Source organism: Corythoichthys intestinalis, chromosome 6, assembly GCF_030265065.1.
Source record: "Corythoichthys intestinalis isolate RoL2023-P3 chromosome 6, ASM3026506v1, whole genome shotgun sequence".
NCBI classification, from domain to species: Eukaryota; Metazoa; Chordata; class Actinopteri; order Syngnathiformes; family Syngnathidae; genus Corythoichthys; species Corythoichthys intestinalis.
In genome coordinates, this window is record NC_080400.1 from 1,972,514 (window position 1) to 1,995,774 (window position 23,261).

Here is a 23,261-nt window from a genome sequence, read left to right on the forward strand (position 1 = left end):
AACAGCGCACCCGTTAGCGTCGTTACATGAAGGAATCGGCAGGGAGGTTTCCGCGCTTCACAACAGACCTGTGTGTACCCGTTACACATAGATATATAGATGTATACATAGTACATGTATAGACAGATGTATCTGTATGGATATACAGTAGATGCATAGATGTATAGATGTAGATCGATAGATGTATAGATAGATAGATGTATACATATAAAAGTGTATAGGCAGATAGACGTATAGACGGATGTATGTATGGATAAATGTAAATAGATTTGTATGGAGATATAGATGCATAGATAGATGTAGATAAGATTTATAGAGAGATGTATAGCTATATAGAAACATGTATAGACAGATGTATAGATGTATGTACGTAGATAGATGCAGATAGATGCATAGATACATTTGTAGACAGATAGATGTATAGACAGATATATGTAGATATACTGTATAGATTGATGTATATATATATATATATATGTGCGTGTGTATAGATACATGTATAGACAGATAGATGTATAGACAGATGTATATAGCTGTATAGATAGATGTGTAGATAGATGTAGATTGATAGATTTGTAGAGATAATGTATAGATAGATCGATAGATGTATAGATACATGTATAGACAGATGTATGTATGAATGTGTATAGATGTTTTCATACAGATGGTTAGCTGTATAGACAGATGTATAAATAGATGTATGGATAGATAAATCAATATATAGATGTACATATAGATACATGTACAGACAAATAGATGTATGTATAGATAGATGTATAAATAGATGCTTAGAGATGTATAAATAGATAGCTATATAGATGTATGGATAAATATACATGTATAGATATAGATGTATATGTATATATACAGTAGATACATGTATAAACTGAAAAAAAAAAAAAAAAAAAACTCATTTTCGTTGAATCCAAAACATCCATCAGACTTTTATTTGCGGGTGCACCACAACGACAGCAAAGACGTGAAAATATGACGCTCTATCACTTCGATAAATACCGAAAACATACAGTTCTTCTTGAACACATTCAGTCCTGAAAACGGAATACAGTTCATTTCATCGGCTGAATTGCTCATCGATTCATTGTCAAAAAGTCCAGTTGTGACGATGCCGATTTAGCTCGGCGGGTCCTCAAAATCGAGAATTGAAGTTAAGGATTGTACACTAGAGAGATTGACACTATACATATCAGTATATACATTTTCTATCACCATATAAAACAGCCACCGAGGGGGGCTATCGCATATCGGGGATGTTTTTGACGATACATATCTCAAATAAAAAATACCACAAATTAACGCCGAGTTATTGCATGTATACATTTCTGCCTGTGAATCTCTTCTGGGCGTGACGTTAAGACGCTAGTGACCTTGAGTCATTCTGCGGTACAACTCATTCGTTCGTGAGTTGGCGTTGTCCATGTTTGCTATTCAAAGGCATTCGCAATGCATTTCTCGGGCACTAATGTGTATAAGAAAACATGATACTGTTCACAAACTTTTGTAACGAACAAAAAATGTGCCCTCTATAAAGGTCTGTACTTTACATATTTTTATATACATGGAAATGAATGGAGTATCTGTGTGGGTTAACTAAAAATAAAGTTATAAACAAAACCGAACCGATAACGCTATATTTCCATGTTAGGGTTCTCTATTGATTGACACCTCTACTTCCTGTCACTGTTCCTCCAGCCAGGACGGCTTGTCGGCGCCGGGCGGCTTTAGCTTGACGTTGAACTGCACCAGAGTTTGTTCCAGCTGCTGCTGGTTGCCGGCGAAGTAAGCCGAAATGGCGTTGTGGAAGAGGAGCAGCTGCTTGTGCATCACTTTCACCTGCAAGATCGGCCGATGGTTTAGATTAACTGGCAGTGAATGATCTGTTTTTTCCAGTTGCAAGCTATTGCTACGTTGGCTCTTTCAACGGTGAGCAAAAAAGGTGACTTGTGAGTGATGGACTTCTGTGCAGTTGGCCGCAAATTTATTTTAAAATGATGTCAATGGTTTTTGCTACCTATGTTCTGAAAAAAGTTTCTTTTTGAGCTATTTACAAGCTAAGCTAAGCTACGCAGCACTATGCTAAATTACCCTCAGATAAGATAAGCTAAAGTGCGCTAAGCTAACGTACGCTAAGAAATCTATGTTAAGCTAAATAACAATAAGCTAAGCTACACTAAGATAAAACTACGATAAGCTAAGGTACGCTAGGCTGAGATGAACTACGCTAAGATACACTGAGATGTCCTATGCTAAGTTAAGATGAACAATAAGCTAAGCTACAGTAAACAAAACTATGATAAGCTAAGCTACACTAAGCTAAAATAGGTTACGCTAAGATGCTAAGATAAACTACGCTAAAATTAACTATGCAAAGATAAGCTATGCTAAGCTAAGCAATGATAACATAAGCAATGCTAAATAAACTACGCTAAGCTATGCTAAGAAAAACAATAAATTAAGCTACATTAAGCAAAACTACTGTCAAGTTGAGATACAAATTCAAATGATCCCAACTACGAAAAGCTAAGCTGCTTTAAGCTAAACTTCGCTAAAATATTCGACGCTACGCTACATTAAGCTAAGGTACGCGAAGATAAACTGCCAAATGAACTACGCTATGCTACGATAAGCTAAAAAAACAATAAAAGCTACAATAAGATAAAGATGAGCTTTTTTTATGATTTTTATGATCTTTATGTGATGTAAAGCACTTTGAATTGCCTTGTGTTGAATTGTGCTATATAAATAAATTTGCCTTGCCTTGCCTTAGCTAAACTAAGAAGACAAGCTAAGGTATGCTAAATTAAGATACACTAAGCAAAGCTACACTGAGCTAAGCCACACAAAGATAAACTATGCTAAACTAAACTACGTTAAGCTACGCTAATATAAGCAATGCTAAGAAAAGCTGTGCTAAGCTAAAACAACAATAAGCTAAGCGACATTAAGCAAAACTACACTATGCTAAGATACGCTAAGAGGCTCTACACTAAAATTAACTATGCTAAGATAAGCTATGCTAAGCTAAGCAATGCTAAAATAAGCAATGCTAAATAAACTACGCTAAGCTATGCTAAGAAAAACAACAATAAATTAAGCTACATTAAGCAAAACTACTGTCAAGTTGAGATACGAATTCAAATGATCCCAACTACGAAAAGCTAAGCTGCTTTAAGCTAAACTTCGCTAAAATATTCTACGCTACGCTACATTAAGCTAAGATACGCGAAGATAAACTGCCAAATGAACTACGCTATGCTACGATAAGCTAAAAAACAATGATAAAAGCTACAATACGATAAAGATGAGCTTTTTTATGATTTTATGATCTTCATGTGATGTAAAGCACTTTGAATTGCCTTGTGTTGAATTGTGCTATATAAATAAATTTGCCTTGCCTTGCCTTAGCTAAACTAAGAAGACAAGCTAAGGTATGCTAAGTTAAGGTACACTAAGCAAAACTACACTAAGCTAAGCTACACAAAGATAAACTATGCTAAACTAAACTACGTTAAGCTATGCTAATATAAGCAATGCTAAGAAAAGCTGTGCTAAGCTAAAACAACAATAAGCTAAGCGACGCTAAGCAAAACTACACTATGCTAAGATACGCTAAGAGGCTCTACACTAAAATTAACTATGCTAAGATAAGTTATGCTAAGCTAAGCAATGCTAAAATAAACTGCTAAGAAAAATAAACTAAGGAAAACTACGATAAGCTAAGCTACACTCAGCTAAAATACGCAAAGATATTTTAAGCTACGCCACACTAAGCCAAGGTGCACGAAGATAAACTAAACCAAATAAACTACGCCAAGCTAAAATACAATGAGAAAAGCTACACTAACCTAAACTATGATAAATTAAGATAACAAAAAAAATTAATTAAGATAAGCTTAACAAAGATAAGACAAGCTAAGGTACGCTAAGCAAAGCTACACTAAGATAAGCTGTGCTAAGATAACTGTGCTAAGCTAAGCTATGGTGAGCTAAGATATGCTAAGATAAAAACAACACGCAAAGCTAAGATAAGCTACTCCAAGCTAAGATATGCTAAAATATGCTATGATAAGTTAGGCTAAGGCTAGGATAAGATATGACAAGATACGTTAAACTAAGGTACGCTAAGCAAAGCTACACTATGCTAAGTTATGCTAAAATAAGCTATGCTAAGTTAAAAAAAAGAAAACAATAAGCTAAGCTACGCTGAGTTATGCTAAAATAAGCTATGCTAAGTTAAAAAAAAAAAAAACAATACGCTAAGCTACGCTGAGCAAAACTGCGATAAGCTAAGCTGCACAAAGCACTGACCTAAAGTGCTGTTCTTCATTAAAAACTCATGTGACTGGCTGCCACTAACAGTGACAGACGTTAATGGCAGGCGACCAACCTTGTTCTCCTCTAAAAACTTGAGCTTGATCGTGACGTCACTGCGCAGCCGCTCGTATTTGTCCCTGTGCACTTGATAGTCGTGTTGGGCCATTTCGATGCGGACCATGGCGGCGCCGTCCCTCGGGCCTAAACTCAGCTCCTCCAAGTCTGACCGGTAGGCGTCGAACTCCAACCTGAGCGCCAAACGGAGGCTGTCGCATCGCAGGGAAGCTCTCGAAAAGATTCACGTTACCTTGCATTCTCATAGTGCTTGATGGTCATAAGTGTGTCCTCCATGGTCTTGTTGACCAGAGTGTCGATGCTGGACACAAAGAAGTTGATGGCGCCCAGCAAGGACTCTCCGTTCTTGCACAATAGCTTTTGGGTTTCCGCGTTATACCCAAACTCATCCTAAAAATAAGACGAAGCAATATCAGGGTGGCGGAGACGGACATAACAGTGAGCGCCTACGTTACCTGGAGCTCCGGTGACTTCTGGCTGAGGTCGGTGAAGGTGTCCCCGAGAGCCTGCTGAGTCTGCACCATGCTCTGGAAGTGGCTGGTGAGCGCGGTGGCTAGCCGGAGGATGTTCTCGTACTTGCTTTTGGTGTCTCTCAGCAGGTCGATCTGGGCCTCCAGTTCCAGGTCCACCGTCCGTGAGCCTCGGCCGAAGCGCTCCGAGAACATCTGCTTGGTGCACTGTGGGACATTTTCAGGATAAACAGAGTTCGTACACTTTTTTTCATGGCCAAATTCAAGCACTTTTTAAAGGGATCCTCTCTTTTTAAGACAATTCTTAAAAGATAAATGTTAGTATGAGTTATAATAATTATAATAATGCCTAGCGTGGTTTAGCTTACTGATAGTTAGCTGAGGCAAAAATCAAACTTTGCTACAAAAGTTTACAATCATCGGCAGCGCAACGATGCAACACCAAACGGGATTTTACAGTCAAAGCTCCGACAGAAGTCAACAGTTGCCATTATATACGTATTTATCGTAAAAAACTTAACAACTGGGCAGGCGTTGTGGCCAAATCGTCAACCCAGTAGATGGCGGTAATGCCTCATGATAGGAGTAAACTGCCAACAAAAACAAGAAGAACTACTCCTTCCCTCCCTTCTAGTAGGAACCATGTCAACTGCTGCCACTCAGTGGCCGGAGGGATTCTCTTCAAATTGGTCCCGTGAAAAATCATAAAAACCGGACATTTTTATGAATGTATAAAACCCGCCCGGACGACGAGGATACTACGTGAAAGTAGGACTTGTCCGGGCAAAAGAGGACGTTTGGTCACCCTAACATAACAGCATAACAACTAACACGAACGTAGCACAAACGAATAGCAACATTTGTGCTACGTTCGTGCCACTTGGTAGGACACCCCTCTGTTATGTTATGTTAATTGGGCGTACCAACTCTCTCAATAACAAAGGGGTGTCCTAACAACTGGCACGAACGTAGCACAAACAAATGGCACCACTACGGAACCATTTTGCAGGAAATGAGGGCTTAGAGCAGGGGTGGGCAAACCGGTCCTCGAGGGCCGCAGTGGGTCCTGGTCTTTGTTCCAACTGACCCAGCACAGAGAGTTTAAATAGTTTATCCAATGAGGTTTCAGCAGAAATGAGAAGCACCTGCCAGCAATCGACTGATTGCACTTCAGATTGGTGAAAAGGTGTCCTCTTAATGGGTTGCAACAAAAACCCGCACCCACTGCGGCCCTTTGTGCAATAGTTTGCCCACCCCTGGCTTAGAGAGACGTTATCACTTGAAATTAATATGTCAATCCCCCAATTTACTGCGAAATGGGCCCAAATTTGTCTGTGCTACGTTCGTGCTAGTTGTTAGGACGCCCCTCTGTTATTGAGAAAGTTGGTACGCTCCATTAGCCACAGGAGCTAAGCTAAGAAAAAGCTAGGAGTGATGTCACCACTCGAAATTAGTATCTCAATAAAAGCATAATACTGTATCTACAAAACTGTTGCAGCACAAACGATTGACATCATTTTTTTTTATAAATTTGCGTCTGATTGGGGAGGGGGGGGGCAACTTTACGGAGGTCCGTAGAGATGGTCACAAAGCACATATAGCAAAAAACAAAGTGTCGTATTTTTTTTTTTTTTTTTTATAATTCTGGGTCATAGTCTTTGCAACTGTCTTGCGAGCCTTTTGCATTCGTGCTGCGAGCCATTTGCTGTCATGTTGTGGCAAATGGGGTTCGTGCTTTTGCCAATTTGCCATCGCGCTTGAGGAACTGGGGATCGTGTTGTGGCAGTTTGCATTCGTGCTTTTTTTTTCTTTTGTAAAGTCTTTGCAATTGGGGTTCGTGCTTTTTTCTATTTGCGAAGTGTTTGGACTTTGCAGTTCGCCTGCACTTAAGCATCACATTACCTTATATGTGTTGATGCCCCATTTCTTCACACTGTCCAGCTTCTCCACCGCCACCCCGCGGGATACTTCTTCTATAGCGTTGCAGGTGTTATGGTTGGAGGAGCCTTTAAAAAATAACAATAAAAACAGCAGCTATTACAAAAGTGCTGACTTTTGTTGTTCACAATGGGGACACAAGGAAATGAGAATGAAGAGTCGTTGATGAGATGAAGCCGTGATACCTGAAAGCGACTGGCCGCCGTGCTGCGCTAGTCGACTGGCGGCAGAGTGGCTGGTAGGCAGGTTAGCGGCTCTGGATTTCATGCGGATGTCTGCAATGGGGGTGGCGAGGATGAGGAACATGGGTAAGAAAAGCTTTGGTCGATGGAGAACAATATATGAATGAAGCCATGGCCAGCATGCGGGTTTTCTCATGCAGGCAAGAAATGAAGAATGAAGTGAATGAGATGAAATGACAAACAGCGCCTTGACTATAACATTCAATTTTACAAATAAACACGTATATCTGGTTAGCGTGTCCTTCAACCTTCTAGTATGTTTGGTTTTTTTTGGTACTGGCTGCGATAAACAGAAGCCAAAAATGAATAAAGTGAGCTTGCGGGTATTAGAGCATGCTAAACCTATGTCTAAAAAGAATGCTTTGGCGCCATCTTCAGACATATTGGTGCCATTGAACTGTTGAATGAGTTTATTTAGATAAAAGGGAGATGTCTAAAATGCTTCAAAATAAAAAAAAATACAATAATTTGTGTGCCTTTGCACCTGTGAAAATACTAAAACGATAGCTTTAATATTATGGACCTCATTCAAGGTCAACCGATATATCTGTTAGCCAATATATCCCCCCAATTTTTGGCTTTCTTTCAAGATCAGTCGTCGGCCAATTGATAGCCGATATCAGTGTTGTTTTCGCCAACGATGACCAAAACGAAAATATTTCGTCAACGAAAAAATTTTTCATGACGATGATGAGACGATAACGAGCTAAAACGTGTATGTGTGACCAGATTGTTTGGAGTGCACACCAGAAACTATCTGGTAAATAGCATTTAAGCTAGCGCAAGTTAGTAAATTGTTGCATTGTTGCAACTGGCATAGCAAAAGTCAGCTAGCTTAAATGCTATATAATGCTAATGTTTCCAACAATTAGCTAAAATGCATATCAAAAGTCTGTTAGCTTAAATTCAATATAATGCTAATGGTTACAACAATTGGCTAACTTGCATAGCAAAATTCTACTATCATAAATGCTATACAATGCTAATGTTCACAATAATTGGCTAACTTGCTTAGAAAACGTCCGCTAGCTTAAATGCTGTATAAGGCTAATGGTTACAACAATTGGCTAACTTGCATAGCAAGTCCCTTAGCTTCAATGCTATAAAATGCTAATGTTTACAACAATTGGTTAACTTGCATAGCAAAAGTCTGCTAGCTTAAAAGCTATATAATGCTAATGTTTACAACAATTGGCTAACTTGCATCGCAAAAGTCCGTGAGCTTAAATGCTATGTAATGCTAATGTTTCCAACAATTGGCCAAGTTGCATAACGAAAGTATGCTAGCTTAAATTCAATATAATGCTCATGGTTACAACAATTGGCTAACTTGCATAGCAAAATTCTACTATCATAAATGCTATACAATGCTAATGTTCACAATAATTGGCTATCTTGCTTAGAAAACGTCCGCTAGCTTAAATGCTGTATAAGGTTAATGGTTACAACAATTGGCTAACTTGCATAGCAAGTCCCATAGTTTCAATGCTATAAAATGCTAATGTTTACAACATTTGGCTAACTTGCATAGCAAACGTCTGCGAGCTTAAAAGCTATATAATGCTAATGTTTACAACAATTGGCTAACTTGCATCGCAAAAGTCCGCGAGCTTAAATGCTACCTAATGCTAATGTTTACAACATTGGCTTAATTGCATAGCAAAAGTCTGCTCGCTTCAATGCTATAAAATGCTAATGTTTAAAACAAATGGCCAAGTTGCATAACAAAAGTATGCTAGCTTAAATTCAATATAATGCTAATGGTTACAACGATTGGCTAACTTGCATAGCAAAATTCTACTATCATAAATGCTATACAATGCTAATGTTCACAATAATTGGCTAATATGCTTAGAAAACGTCCGCTAGCTTAAATGCTATATAAGGCTAATGGTTACAACAATTGGCTAACTTGCATAGCAAGTCCCTTAGCTTCAATGCTATAAAATGCTAATGTTTACAACAATTGGCTAACTTGTATAGCAAAAGTCCGCTAGCTTAAAAGCTATATAATGCTAGCCTTGTACACCAGACTCACCAGCTATTGAGTCTGGCCACCATTTAGCGGATAAAATTTCCAGAGCAGAGCAAGCCACAGCAAACAGACAGCGGAGTGGACCAATCAGCGACGGACGGACGTGACGTTAGTAAAGCGACGAGGGCAGATGACGAAGGACTTGCGCGCGGAAGTAAACATACGAGGAGAGCAGAGTTTATTCGACATGGCTAGCGCGGGACAAACTGTTGTCAATAACTTGTGTTTTTGGTAATTTAAAACTGATTTTACCGTGGATTGGAGCATATTCTCGGCTCTCCTGTTCGCCATCTGTGTTGTTGTGGAGACGACTTCCGATGTTGCTCGTTAAGAACACTTCACGCAAATAAACGAATCTGATTGGACGGCTGATTTTGTTCTTGCTCCAGAGGCCGTTAATGGGCTGGGTCCCAGACTATTCTCACAGTGTTTGAAAAATACAGGGAGAACAGTCTGACCATGCCAGGCAAATATAATGCTAATGTTTACAACAGTTGGCTAACTTGCATCACAAAAGTCCGCGAGCTTAAATGCTATGTAAAATGTTTACAACATTGGCTAAGTTGCATAGCAAAAGTCCGCTCGCTTCAATGCTATAAAATGCTAATGTTTAGAACAATTGGCCAAGTTGCAGAACAAAAGTATGCTAGCTTAAATGCAATATAATGTTAAAGTTTACCACAATTGGCTAAGTTGCAGAGCAAAAAGTCCACTGTCTTAAATGCTATACAATGCTACTGTTTATGTAACCGGTGTGTCCGCGCCACACCGACCACATTCCGATCCCACCTCGCTCAGGTCAGAACTCCAACCCGCGCTGCACGACGCGTCCACTCGGCAGGCGGAAACACTAACCGCTAGGTCATAAGCTCAAGCTGACCGCCTAGCCGCCAGCGCACCCACATGAAGGCATTGGCGAGAAGGTTTTCCACGCACCGCTTTACACACGCGGACCTGCGTGTACCCATTACATTTACAACAATTGGCCGCGAGTTTAAATGCTATGTAATGCTAATGTTTACAACGATTAGCTAACTTGCATAGCAAAAAGCCCCCAAGCTTATACGTTTCTGCCAGCTGTAAACATGCAAGCAAGGCTGCATACACGTCCTTTTATCCAAGTACGAAAGTTATTATCATTTTTTTTTTTTTTTTTTTAACACGAAAAGAGGAAGCGCTCAGGGGTTAAACTTGAGAAAAATTTCGAGAATGCACAGGCACCTGGTGCAGGGGCACGTCTTCTGTCCAAATAGTCTGGGTTGAAACGAATGGCTGGCCCTACGAGATATGCCTGGAGGTCAGCAAAAGTACGCTGACGGTAAATCACAGTCATTATAAAACCTCCATTGTTATGGACGCCCCTGAGGTTATTTAAAAACGTGTTTGCTGTCACTATGAGCCGGTTTAGTTGCAGGCAGTACCTTTGATGGTGCTGGTAGGAATGATGCCCCCTGCTGGACCGCCGTAGCCTCCTGAGACAATGCTGGTTTCGTTGAGGTTGGGCCCCGATACCATCACTTGCTGCAAATCCTGATACACAAACAACAGGGGTATAAAGATCTTGAAAGATTAGGTTTCACTGCCATTAACGGGAATAGATGCAATTAATAGCAGACAATGACTTACACAGTATCATATAGACCCTACTCACATGACGTCACAACCACGCCTCCGCGCCATGTTGTCCGTCTACTTGTCGTGTATATGCATTACCGCTACGTAAATTCCTCCTCCTATGGCGCGTTTTTCTGCTCGTTAACATTAATAATCAAAATGGTGAAGGCGTGTGTGGCGGTTGGTTGCAATAACAGAGAAGACAGACGGAGAAACTTGAAGTTCTACCGTATCCCGAGAGACCCGGAGAGGAGAGCGAGATGGACTGCTGCAATTCGACGAGAAAACTGGGCTCCAAACGATTACCACAGATTATGTAGTAGTCATTTTATATCTGGTAAAATGCATTTAATATACAGTGCCTTGCAAAAGTATTCGGCACCCTTGAACCTTGCAACCTTTCGCCACATTTCAGGCTTCAAACATAAAGATATAAAATTTTATTTTTTTTGTCAAGAATCAACAACAAGTGGGACACAATCGTGAAGTGGAACGAAATTTATTGGATAATTTAAACTTTTTTAACAAATAAAAAACTGAAAAGTGGGGCGTGCAATATTATTCGGCCCCCTTGCGTTAATATTTTGTAGCGCCACCTTTTGCTCCAATTACAGCTGCAAGTCGCTTGGGGTATGTTTCTATCAGTTTTGCACATCGAAAGACTGACATTCTTGCCCATTCTTCCTTGCAAAACAGCTCGAGCTCAGTGAGGTTGGATGGACAGTGTTTGTGAACAGCAGTCTTCAGCTCTTTCCACAGATTCTCGATTGGATTCAGGTCTGGACTTTGACTTGGCCATTCTAACACCTGGATACGCTTATTTTAAACCATTCCATTGTAGATTTGGCTTTATGTTTTGGATCATTGTCCTGTTGGAAGATAAATCTCCGTCCCAATCTCAGGTCTTGGGCAGATACCAACAGGTTTTCTTCCAGAATGTTCCTGTATTTGGCTGCATCCATCTTCCCGTCAATTTTAACCATCTTCCCTGTCCCAGCTGAAGAAAAGCAGGCCCAAACCATGATGCTGCCACCACCATGTTTGACACTGGGGATGGTGTGCTCAGGTTGATGAGCTGTGTTGCTTTTACGCCAATCATATGGTTTTGCATTGTGGCCAAAAAGTTCCATTTTGGTTTCATCTGACCAGAGCACCTTCTTCCACATGTTTGGTGTGTCTCCCAGGTGGCTTGTGGCAAACTTTAAACGAGACTTTTTATGGATATCTTTGAGAAATGGCTTTCTTCTTGCCACTCTTCCATAAAGGCCAGATTTGTGCAGTGTACGACTGATTGTTGTCCTATGGACAGACTCTCCCACCTCAGCTGTAGATCTCTGCAGTTCATCCAGAGTGATCATGGGCCTCTTGGCTGCATCTCTGATCAGTTTTCTCCTTGTTTGAGAAGAAAGTTTGGAAGGACGGCCGGTTCTTGGTAGATTTGCAGTGGTCTGATGCTCCTTCCATTTCAATATGATGGCTTGCACAGTGCTCCTTGAGATGTTTAAAGCTTGGGAAATCTTTTTGTATCCAAATCCGGCTTTAAACTTCTCCACAACAGTATCTCGGACCTGCCTGGTGTGTTCCTTGGTTTTCATAATGCTCTCTGCACTTTAAACAGAACCCTGAGACTATCACAGAGCAGGTGCATTTATACGGAGACTTGATTACACAGAGGTGGATTCTATTTATCATCATCGGTCATTTAGGACAACATTGGATCATTCAGAGATCCTCACTGAACTTCTGGAGTGAGTTAGCTGCACTGAAAGTAAAGGGGCCGAATAATATTACACGCCCCACTTTTCAGTTTTTTATTTGTTAAAAAAGTTTAAATTATCCAATAAATGTTGTTCCACTTCGCGATTGTGTCCCACTTGTTGTTGATTCTTGACATAAAAATTAAATTTCATATCTTTATGTTTGAAGCCTGAAATGTGGCGAAAGGTTGCAAGATTCAAGGGGGCCGAATACTTTTGCAAGGCACTGTATATATATATATATATATATATATATATATACAATTTTTCAATGTATATTCACCTGAACCAGAATTTCATAATGACATGAACATTATTATAATGAACAAAACAAAGACAGTAACAAAGCTTTGCATACTGGAAAAACAGGAGTGGAAACAAACGCACACATCCCAATCTGACACCGTGCCAAAAATATTATTAATAGGGCCGATAATATATTATCGGATTTATTAGGATGACGTCATAATTCCTATTATCGGACCGATAATTATCGTGCACCTCTAGCATTTTTCAGACTATAAATTGAATTTTCTTTCAAAATTTGGCTGGGGTTGCGAATTATACTCTGGAGTGACTTATGTGTGAAATTATTAACACATTATTTATGTCATTTCACATGTTATTTGTGTGTTTTGGAGTGACACTGATGGTTTGGTAAACTTGCTAGCATTTTCTTTATGCTACAGTTACCTTAAACTCATAATAGCTATGATACGGTAACAAACCGGCCACGTTCGCATTTCGTTGTTCATGCTTTTGTGCACTTATTCAGCATGTTGTTCTCTATTGTATTTCTATTTTAAATTGCCTTTCATGATGACATATCTGTTCTATATGTTGGATTTTATCAAGTAAATTTCCCCCAAAAATGCGACTTTTACTCCGGTGCAACATATATGTTTTTTTCCCTCTTCATTGCGCATTATTGGGCTGGTGCGACATATACTCAGGTGCGACTTATAGTCCGAAAAATACGGTACGTTGTAACCAGGGGATATTTAATTTAAACAAAAGTTCCAAACATGTTACAGTACTTTCTTGCTTTCTTTCCTTTGGCAATGCCACTGTATTTCCCGATTTTTTGTTACTTTTAAGCCATTGGGAAAAAAAAAAATACATTTTTTTAAAAAAAATTAAAAACCCGATCCTTTTCACCAGATTCCTATCCTCTGGAAAATGGCACGATGGGCCTGATTTCCGATCATATGATCAGATCGGGGACATACATAACATATCTATACCTTGTACCTTGACATCTAAATGCCCAAAGTTTTTTTTTAAGTTATGAGCATAAGCGGAGTTTAAGGTGGCTGAAAAGTTTTATTGCATGTCATTGACTTATCTATACATATATGTATATATATATATATATATATATATATATATATATATATACATACATAAAAGTTGTAAAGCAAAACAAAACAAAAAAATGAATGAAATGAACAAAAAAAGATATTTTTGTAATGGGTCAAAATTATTTTTTTGAACAGATCATGTGACTAGCACCTTAGACGGTCATTTGCTTTGCATATTATTTTCAACAACAACAACAACAACAAAAAATAGCGGATGGCAATTTCATTTTTCAAATGATTTTTTTCTTTGATTGAAAAAAAAAAAATATATATATATATTTTTATGATTGAAGCAACTTTTGGGGGGATTGAATGATTTAGACACAAATGACCTCCCATAATATGGCCCAAACACAAAAAAGATTGCTAAAAAAAAAAAAAAAAAAAAAACTTTTTAAATGAAAAATTAAGTGTTCGAATGCAAATTTTTGAATCTCAAATATTTTTTCGCATTCAAAAACTTTTTTCTATGATTGAAATGTTTTTTTTTTTTTTGATTGAAGTGATTTTTCTTTTGAAAATACATTTTTTTGAGTGAAGCAACGTAATTTTTGATTGAATAATAAATACACAAATGTCCGAGCCAAATGTGGCCCAAACACAAAACAACATTACTTCAATTAAAAAAATTGCTTCAATCAAAAAAAAAAAATCTAATAAAAAATAGCTTTCAAATGCCTTTTTTTTTTTTTAATTTCCAATGTACTTTTTCATTCCAACACATTTTTTTGAATGAAGTGACTATTTTTTAAATTGAAAACATATACTTTGATTGAAGCAACTTTTTTTCCCCCTCGAATAATGAAAACACAAATCTACCGCCATATGGCTCTGCACAGGGGATACAATTTTTGACTGAGGTAACTACATTGGCACGACACCGGCGGGCGTACCATATTCAATAGATGATGATGTTGGCGAAAAGTATAGCTGTCCTGAAAGCAGCCTGATTTAGAATTCCCCTCAACAATGATGGGAAACAAAAAAACTCTAATTTTCAGCTTATTATTATAAATATTTTTGTAAGTTAATTTTATTGTTGACACTGCATTTCACCCCCCCTGCCCCAACAGTCAAACTCCGCCTATGGTTATGAGCTGTCACCAGCGAGCCAAAATTTGAGATACTATACGTACGTACATCCAATCCAAATACTTCCTCACAATATATTGGCACTTTTTCAAATTCTAATTACCGGTATTGGTGAAAACAGCTTTCATATGAGTCATTTCAGTCCTAAGATGAACTCTTAAAGTCAAGAAACCATTGTAGGATGATGTATGAGCTCCAGAACAAAATAAACAAGATGCCAAAAAAAAAACAAAACAAAAAAAAAAACTGACCTGCTCCAGACTGTCATCTTCTGGCTGCGTCCCAGTGTCTCCATTGCTGTTAATGGGGATCTCCATGGTCGCAGCTTTGCTCATGATACCTTCTGCCATGTTGAAATATCTAGGGGGAAAACAGCGTCGATCATATAAAGACGCAACAAAGATCCTAAAAGTAGGAAGATAAACCAACGTCGATTGCTTACATGGACGTTAACGGTGATGAGGCTTCTGGCTAGGTGACAGCTAGCTTCGCCCTTAGCTTGCTCTAGCAAAAATAAATAAATAAAAAGTCAAACAAATGGAATGAAATGCAGCACAGCTGGAGAGAAAAGGGCGCTTTTTCATCTAATGAAAAGAGAAGAACGTTCCATCCATGGCTGATGTTTACATGAGCTGCCTCGTTCTATACAACTCATCCAGAAAATCCCTGCATCCAGCCGAGCAGCGGCTTTAATTTCACTTCACGATAAATTTAAATATGTCATTTAAAGCTGCCAAAATCTGATTGCAACGCTTTAAATCACATTAAAATGTTAAGTAGAAAACTTCCAATGCGAATATCTTCATATTAAAGCGTTGGAATGTCGTTAAATGCGCATAGCAAAGACGTTTAACTTTTATTTTGAAAGAAAATCCTTTTTCGCCTTCATCGTTGTCCACGTCGTTCTGTGCTGACGTCGCGTTGTCGCTAAACTGTAGTGCGCCTTGTTTGGCTGAAGGGGTCAGTATGTCCTCGTTGTAAAATGTACTCGTAGCGTGGCAACCGAAATGATATTGTTTTCTTTAACCCTTTATAGGGTACTCATTTAACTCGTTGGTTGCCAGGGATGCCTTAGATTTATTTTGAATGAGGGAGGTTAAAATGATTTGGACGTATAGCGCCGTCAATGGCATTGAAAGATGGGTATTCGCAGCCAGTCCTCTCAGTTTCAATGAATTGGAGGTCTAAAGTTGTCAATGGCAGGCAATAAGTTAAATACTGTGAAAAAAATATATACTGTATATGAAAAAAAAAAAAAGTTTATCCATCTTTAGATTGTCAGTGGGGTCGTAAGCAGTTTTAATTCATTTAAAAAAAGTTTTTGTATTTTTTCATAAAATTAATTTAATTTTAATTATTCATATATCTCCATTTATAACTATATTAATATATAAATGCATACATACACACACACACACATATATGTATATATTTTTTTTATTATACATATACTGTACATATATGTATATATATTTTTATTATACATATACTGTACATATATGTATATATACATTTACAGGTAATCCCAGGGTTATGAACGAGTTGCGTCCCTACGCTAGCAACGTAACTCGATTTGCCCTTTAGGTACCATTAAATACCCTCTAACTCTCAAAATAACTATCCAAAAGCATGTACTATACATCATCGTAAAGTAACTTGGCTGACGACAAAATGGCAGACGAGACACTGTTACCGGGAAAAAAAAAAATGACTGGAGACAAAATGGCGGACGAGTCTTCGGCGTCGTAAAGTCAAAATAACATAAATCCAGAACGTCTTATCCCGGTAACTACCTGTATACGTATTAGGGCTGCAGCTATCGATTATTTTAGTAGACGATTAATCGATAGTTACTTCGAATAATCAAGTAATCGGATAAGGAACATGAAAAATTAAAATACCTGAGCTGAGCCTCAAACGGTATAAAGAATAAATAGATGACGATCTAAGTCCAACAAAAGAACAATTGGCTAACTTACATAGCAAAAGTCCGCTAGCTTAAATGCTATAAAATGCTAACGTTTTTTTTTACAATGCTCAACAACAAATGATTCAGACATATATTTCCCCCCAAAAACGGCTAAATATACCTATAAACTAAATTATGAATGCATTAAAAAACATGAGCTCAAACAAAAACTTAGCTTACATTGGTCCTAACAGGGAGCAGTTGGATTCAGCCATGTGAAAAGAGGCAGACCAGAGAGAGGGCAGTGTATCCACCCTAATCAATAAAACTAAATGCAAACACTTTCAAAATAAAGCATTACAACACCACTTTAATTAAACGAATACTCGGAGCAACAAAATTTAATTTGAATATTTTTTTCTAATCGAATACTCGAGTTGATAGATTAATCGTTGCATCACTAATCGTATGTAGTATGTTCTACTCGATATATACTTAAATACGTATATATTTTTTTTCTTTATAATGGTCTCTTGTCCCCGAGCCCCTGCTAGTCTGTTGACAGCCCTGTATGTATGTATATATATATATATATATATATATATGTGTGTGTGTGTGTGTATTAGGGCTGTCAAAATTATTGCGTTAACGGGCGGTAATTAATTTTTAATAATTTTTTAATTAATTAATCACGTTAAAATATTTCACGCAATTAACGCACATGCCCCGCTCAAACAGACTAAAATGACAATAATGTCCGCTTGTTACTTGTTTTTTAGTGTTTGGCTCCCTCTGCTGGCGCTTGGGTCCAACTGATTTTATGGGTTAGTACCATGAGTGACCATGGTGTAATTGTTGACATCAACAATGGCGAGCTACTAGTTTATTTTTTGATTGAAAATTTTACAAATTTTATATATATCCGTCTTGTGTCTTATCTTTCCATTCCCACAATAATTTACTGAAAAATATGGCATATTTTATAGATGGTTTGAATTGCGATTCATTACGATTAATTAATTTTCAAGCTGTAATTAACTCGATTAAAAATTTGCAATGAATCGCAATTCAAACCATCTCTAAAATATGCCATATTTTTCTGTAAATTATTGTTGGAATGGAAAGATAAGACACAAGACGGATATATAGATACAATATACTGTACATAAGTGCTGTATTTGTTTATTGTAACAATAAATCCACAAATGGCATTATTAACATTCTTTCTGTTTAAGTAATCCACGGATAGTAAGACTTGTAGTTCATAAAAGATAAATGTTATAGTTACAAGTTATAGTAATTTTATCTTAAAACCCCTCTTCATATTTTCGTTTTAATAAAATTTGTAGAATTTTCAATCAAAAGTAGAGTTAATATAATAATAAGAATAAAAATAACAATAATAAGAAATGAGTGACCAAACTCTGAGTAATGCCAGTTCACTTTGCATTGTTGTTAAGCTGTGTGAGAATAGTGCTTTTCTTTTTGTGAACATTATTGTTTTGAAAGATAGCAATATTATTTTTGTTGTGCTTTCACTAAATAAGTTTGTTGTGAAGGAGTTGCAGAAGCCAATAAACGGCGCAGCCCAAAGAGCGCCTGTGTCCACTCGCCTTTATAACAGATATATCTATGTGCATATCTTACCCAAAATACAACAAGAGACACCTAATTGCCACTAAAAGAAAGCAAACTTAACGAAATATGTGTGGAGCACAAAGCAACAGCATAAACGTCTCACAACTACTAATTCTCCCACTATTAGAAGGAATAACATTAGTATGGAACGGCGCTGCGCTGCCCCCAAGCGGCCGGTGGCATTATCTTCACTCTTAATGCCCATAAACGGCATCTTTGAAATCTGTTTGAGGCAATGCGAGAGCGGCTCATTCAGTGCATGCGTTAATTGCGATACATATTTTAACGTGATTAATTTTAAAAATTAATTAATGCCCGTTAACGCGATAATTTTGACAGCCCTAATATGTATATGTATATATATATATACATACATACATAGACTTATGTACTTATACGTATATAAATTAAATTTTATTTAATAAATACTGTACTCCATGAATTTTGGAGCTGAAACATAATATTCAAAAAAATTGCTAAAACATTTTAATGCTATCGGTAAAATGAATACAACATTTTTGATAAAACTTCCAAATATGGATTTTATTTATTTATTTATAACAATGAAGTAATTGGCTGCCAATATTAGCAATACATGTCTAATCCATTTAGACATGACCCAGTCAAAATGCATTCGACATTTATCTAGTGACAAGCTAATTTAAATTCATAACAGAAGAAGCAAAATGAGCCACATCACATTCAATATTGCTGATTAGACGGCTATTATCGTCATTCACATTGAAAGAGTTAAAAAAACAACATAATACCGTATTAAATATTAATGCTATTAGTAGGGCTTCAGCCACCGATCATTTTAGTAGTCGATCAATCGCTGAACTAGTTAGTTCTAATAATCAAATAATCTGATAGAGAACAGAAAAAAAATTAAATACCTAAGCTGAACCTCAAACGGTATAAAAAAATAAATAAATGAGGATTTAAGTACAACAATAGAACAATTGGCTAACTTACGTAGCAAAAGTCCGCTAGCTTAAATGCTGTAAAACGCTAACATTTTTTGAATACAACGCTCTTAACAAATGGTTCAAACACATATTCCAACAAAAAATGGCTAAATATACCCATAAACTAAATTATTAATGCATAAAAAAAATTAGCTCAAAGAAAAACTTGGTCTTAACAGGCAGCAGCTGGATTCAGCCACGTGAAATGAGTTCTGTTATATTCCCTGTTGCCACTAGAGAGCAGTGTATCAACCCTAATCAAAACAACTAAATGCAAATACTTTCCAAACACAGCATTACAACGCCACTTTAATTAAACAAATACTCAAAGCCGCAAAATATTATTAATAATATTAATATCAATTAGCTCCTTCACACCACTGACGATGAAGGACGTCCAGTCATGTAGCTCTTTGCATTCTGTTCAAATGGATTTGACGTCTATTTGACAGCCAACGAGCTAAATCGTGCACAATTTTGATTTCATCACATTCGCCTTATCTCATATTTCTCAATTTTAAGCTTTCAAATCCAGGCTTTTTATTGCATTTAACATTTTTTTAACCACATAATTTCCCCTCCCGTCATCCTGCAATGAATGGACGGATGATTAAATGTCCTACCAAACCCTCAACTTGTCACCGAGCTGCTATTTCTGATTATTATGATCATTAATGTGTCCCACTTGTCTGGCTGATTGCAACTTGTCTTCCCAAAAAGAGGCAAATTTGTGGAAAAACGTGCCTCATTTGTATCAATCAGGGAACACAAACGTGCTTTTTAGCCGCACGCTACATTATTCCCTCGAGTCAAAAGAACTTTTAATGTATGGGTGTTGTTTTAAACAAAATGTAAAAATATCCATCACGGTTTCCCCGCGTGTAAAAGTGGGGTCAGAGATCACCGCTGTCTGGATTTTGATAAATATTCCACTTGACTGCTTCTTGTTAGCTGTCAAAGCCACATACTGTATATATAAAAAAAATACAATATCCAATGTATGTTCTTTTTTGCTTGGGAGCACCTCATGCGGCGAGCGACGGCCCGGAGGTGAAATATAAGCGAGAAGGCAGACGGAGGAAGAAAATAGGAATGAATGGAACTTCTCAAAAGAAAGAGCGTCAATCCAGTAAACACTGACAACACTCAAACCGAGTTGGTGTTTGCATTTCGAGGCCGTGTATGTTACAGTGAGCTGGCAGGTAGTCCAATTGCATGAAGCCGCATCATTTTTTTGCGTCCCACTAGCATCAGCTTCATTTTTCGTACGGAAATGCCAAAAGCCGGTTTCATGAAATGCAGAGCAGCCACAATTTTTTTTAACCTGTTCTGTTCAGCTTTTTGACGCAGGGACTGGAAGTCTAGGCTACGTTCATACTACAGGTCTTAAAGCACGAATCCGATTTTTTCGTGTTTTTCCGACTCGAGTGAGGCATTAACTTGAAGGTCTGAACGTGACAAGTCGCATAGAACTGGACCATTTCAAATCCGATCTGGGTCACTTTCGTATGTGGTTCAAATCCGAGTTGGGCCACATTTTTCCAGACTGTCGCAGCGGTCTGTACTGTCCAGTCTCCGGAATCGGAATTCATGCACTAATTACGTCAGCAAACAGCAAGAGGCACGAAGGACGGCAGCGATGCAGGCATTAGCGCCTAGCTTGAACTCTGCTTTTAAGCACGAAGCGGGATTGACCACAGTCATAAAAAAAAAATAAAATGAAGAAAAGGATAACCCTGTCAGTTTTCGATTTTAATTCTGTGCGCCGAATGAGCAATATTTCATTATTGCGCACATGGCCGAGTCGGGGCAAACTGAAGCACCCACGTCATTTCACGCACACACGTCAAGGCTTATGTGTGTGCGTGTATGCGTTCTATCAGTCCATATAAACTTTGAAAATAAAACTAAACGTGGATTATTAATGTCTGTTTTTTGTGTCCTCTTTTTAACGAGCTCAATATGATAATCCCTGGAATGACGGATGACAGCCAACATGTGTGGTCATTTGTTTTGATGCTTCTGCGCATGCGGGTCGTCTTGCTCAGCCCGTGTCGGACTGCGAATTAGTGCGCATGCGTAATACTTGAATGGTCTCAATGGACAAAGGCAGTCTGAACGGGCATGCCAAAAAACACAGATATGACAAAAAAAATCGGATTTGTGCATTAAGACCTGTAGTATGAACGTAGCCTAAGTGTCCGGTTGGTCTGAACAGTTTTAATCCGAGATGTCCCGATCGATCGGGATCGGGTCTGATCACATCATTTTCAAAGTATCGGAATCGGCAAAAAAATATCGGCTATGCCTTTTTTTTAACATATATATATATATATATATTTTTTTTTTATGAAATCGTTTTCTAATTGTATTTAATGTTACAGACATAATATGTTACACTCATCCACCAGAGTCTTTAGTTTAGGCTTAAGGTAGGGTTATCAAATTTATCCCGATAACGGCAGTAATTAATTTGTTAAAAAATTTATCACGTTAAAATTAGGGCTGTCAAACGATTAAAATTTTTAATCGAGTTAATTACAGCTTAAAAATTAATTAATCGTAATTCATCGCAATTAATCGCAATTCAAACCATCTATAAAATATGCCATATTTTTCTGTAAATTATACATATGTTCTGTAAAATAAATTGTTGGAATGGAAAGATAAGACACAAGATGGATATATACATTCAACATACGGTACATAAGGACTGTAGTGGGCATTTCACCCTACTGTCATTTAAATCTGTCTATGCTGTCGTCACTCCGAAGCGTTTACTTTTTCCAAAGCTAGACAGCTAGTGAACAACGCCTTAATAATCAGACTTCTTCCTTTTTCATCTGATTTATTAATAAAATGGCCTCAAACCATTGTCCTCTTTAGACCGTCGTAAAACTACCAAAAAAAGTACACAAGCATTGCGTTAGCAACAACGTTAGCTTAGCACGCTATACAGGTTCACTAAACATAAACAAAAAGCGTCTCATACAAAAAATATAACATTTCGCTTACTAACATAATATGCACATTCTTTACAACAACCATACTTACGGACAAATCTTGTCCAAGGATCATATAAGCACAACATTACAACATGGGCGTCAGCCCGAGAGGTCGTGCAGCCATATTGAACTGTCAGTGTCAAGAAAACAAAAAACCATGTCGCAAAGCGACCACAAGAGTTCGCTGTTAGACAGCACAAAAAGCATTGCTGTAAAACTTACCAAAAGGCAGAATACTGTCTGAGCGGGACATGTGCGTTAATTGCGTCAAATATTTTAACGTGATTAATTTAAAAAATTAATTACCGCGCGTTAGCGCGATAATTTTGACAGCCCTAGTTAAAATATTTAACGCAATTAACGCATGCGCTGCATGACCCACTCACGCATTGTCGCGTTCAATCTGTAATGGCGCCGTTTTACCTATATAGAGAGCTAAAAGGCAGCGTAAAATGAGTAGAGTGAATTTTGGCAGCCTTTGGAGCCTTTTTTTTAATAGGCTAAAGCCTTACAATCCCTTTCCCTATGACTAGAAATATCATGGGAAGCAATGTGGGGAAGCAAGGTAGCAATTGATCTTTTTCTTAACACTTTATGTTATTTACCAACACAGAGAAGATATATCAATTGGTAGCACTACGCACAGTCAAGGTTCCACTTCCCATCATGCATTTGGGCATTTGGGCTACAGTATCATTTAGTGAAAGCTCAACAAATACACTAGATGGCAATATTTAGTCACAATATACAAAGTCACACGTCTTTCTATCCGTGGATCCCTCTCACAGAAAGAATGTTAATAATGTAAATGCCGTCTTGAGGATT

The 23,261-nt window shown here is 37.8% G+C and overlaps 1 protein-coding gene across 3 annotated transcripts; it reads right to left on the minus strand.

Moving 5' to 3' along the window:
• Positions 1–924: 924 nt before the first annotated feature.
• LOC130917524 (arfaptin-2-like) lies at positions 925–15,709 on the minus strand. 3 transcript variants are annotated; one of them, XM_057839012.1, is made up of 10 exons: positions 15,359–15,709; positions 15,168–15,276; positions 10,514–10,622; positions 10,314–10,370; positions 7,001–7,090; positions 6,780–6,883; positions 4,863–5,084; positions 4,640–4,797; positions 4,406–4,580; positions 925–1,851 (listed from the first exon to the last, which is right to left on the minus strand). In XM_057839012.1, exons 2-10 carry the CDS (start codon positions 15,264–15,266, stop codon positions 1,696–1,698), a joined length of 1,170 nt encoding a protein of 389 aa, XP_057694995.1. In that variant the 5' UTR covers positions 15,267–15,276; positions 15,359–15,709; the 3' UTR covers positions 925–1,695. The 3 variants fall into 3 exon arrangements, with proteins under 3 accessions (XP_057694995.1, XP_057694996.1, XP_057694997.1); XM_057839013.1 differs by lacking the exon at positions 10,314–10,370 and having other exon boundaries at positions 15,359–15,707; XM_057839014.1 differs by lacking the exons at positions 7,001–7,090; positions 10,314–10,370 and having other exon boundaries at positions 15,359–15,706.
• Positions 15,710–23,261: the final 7,552 nt, after the last annotated feature.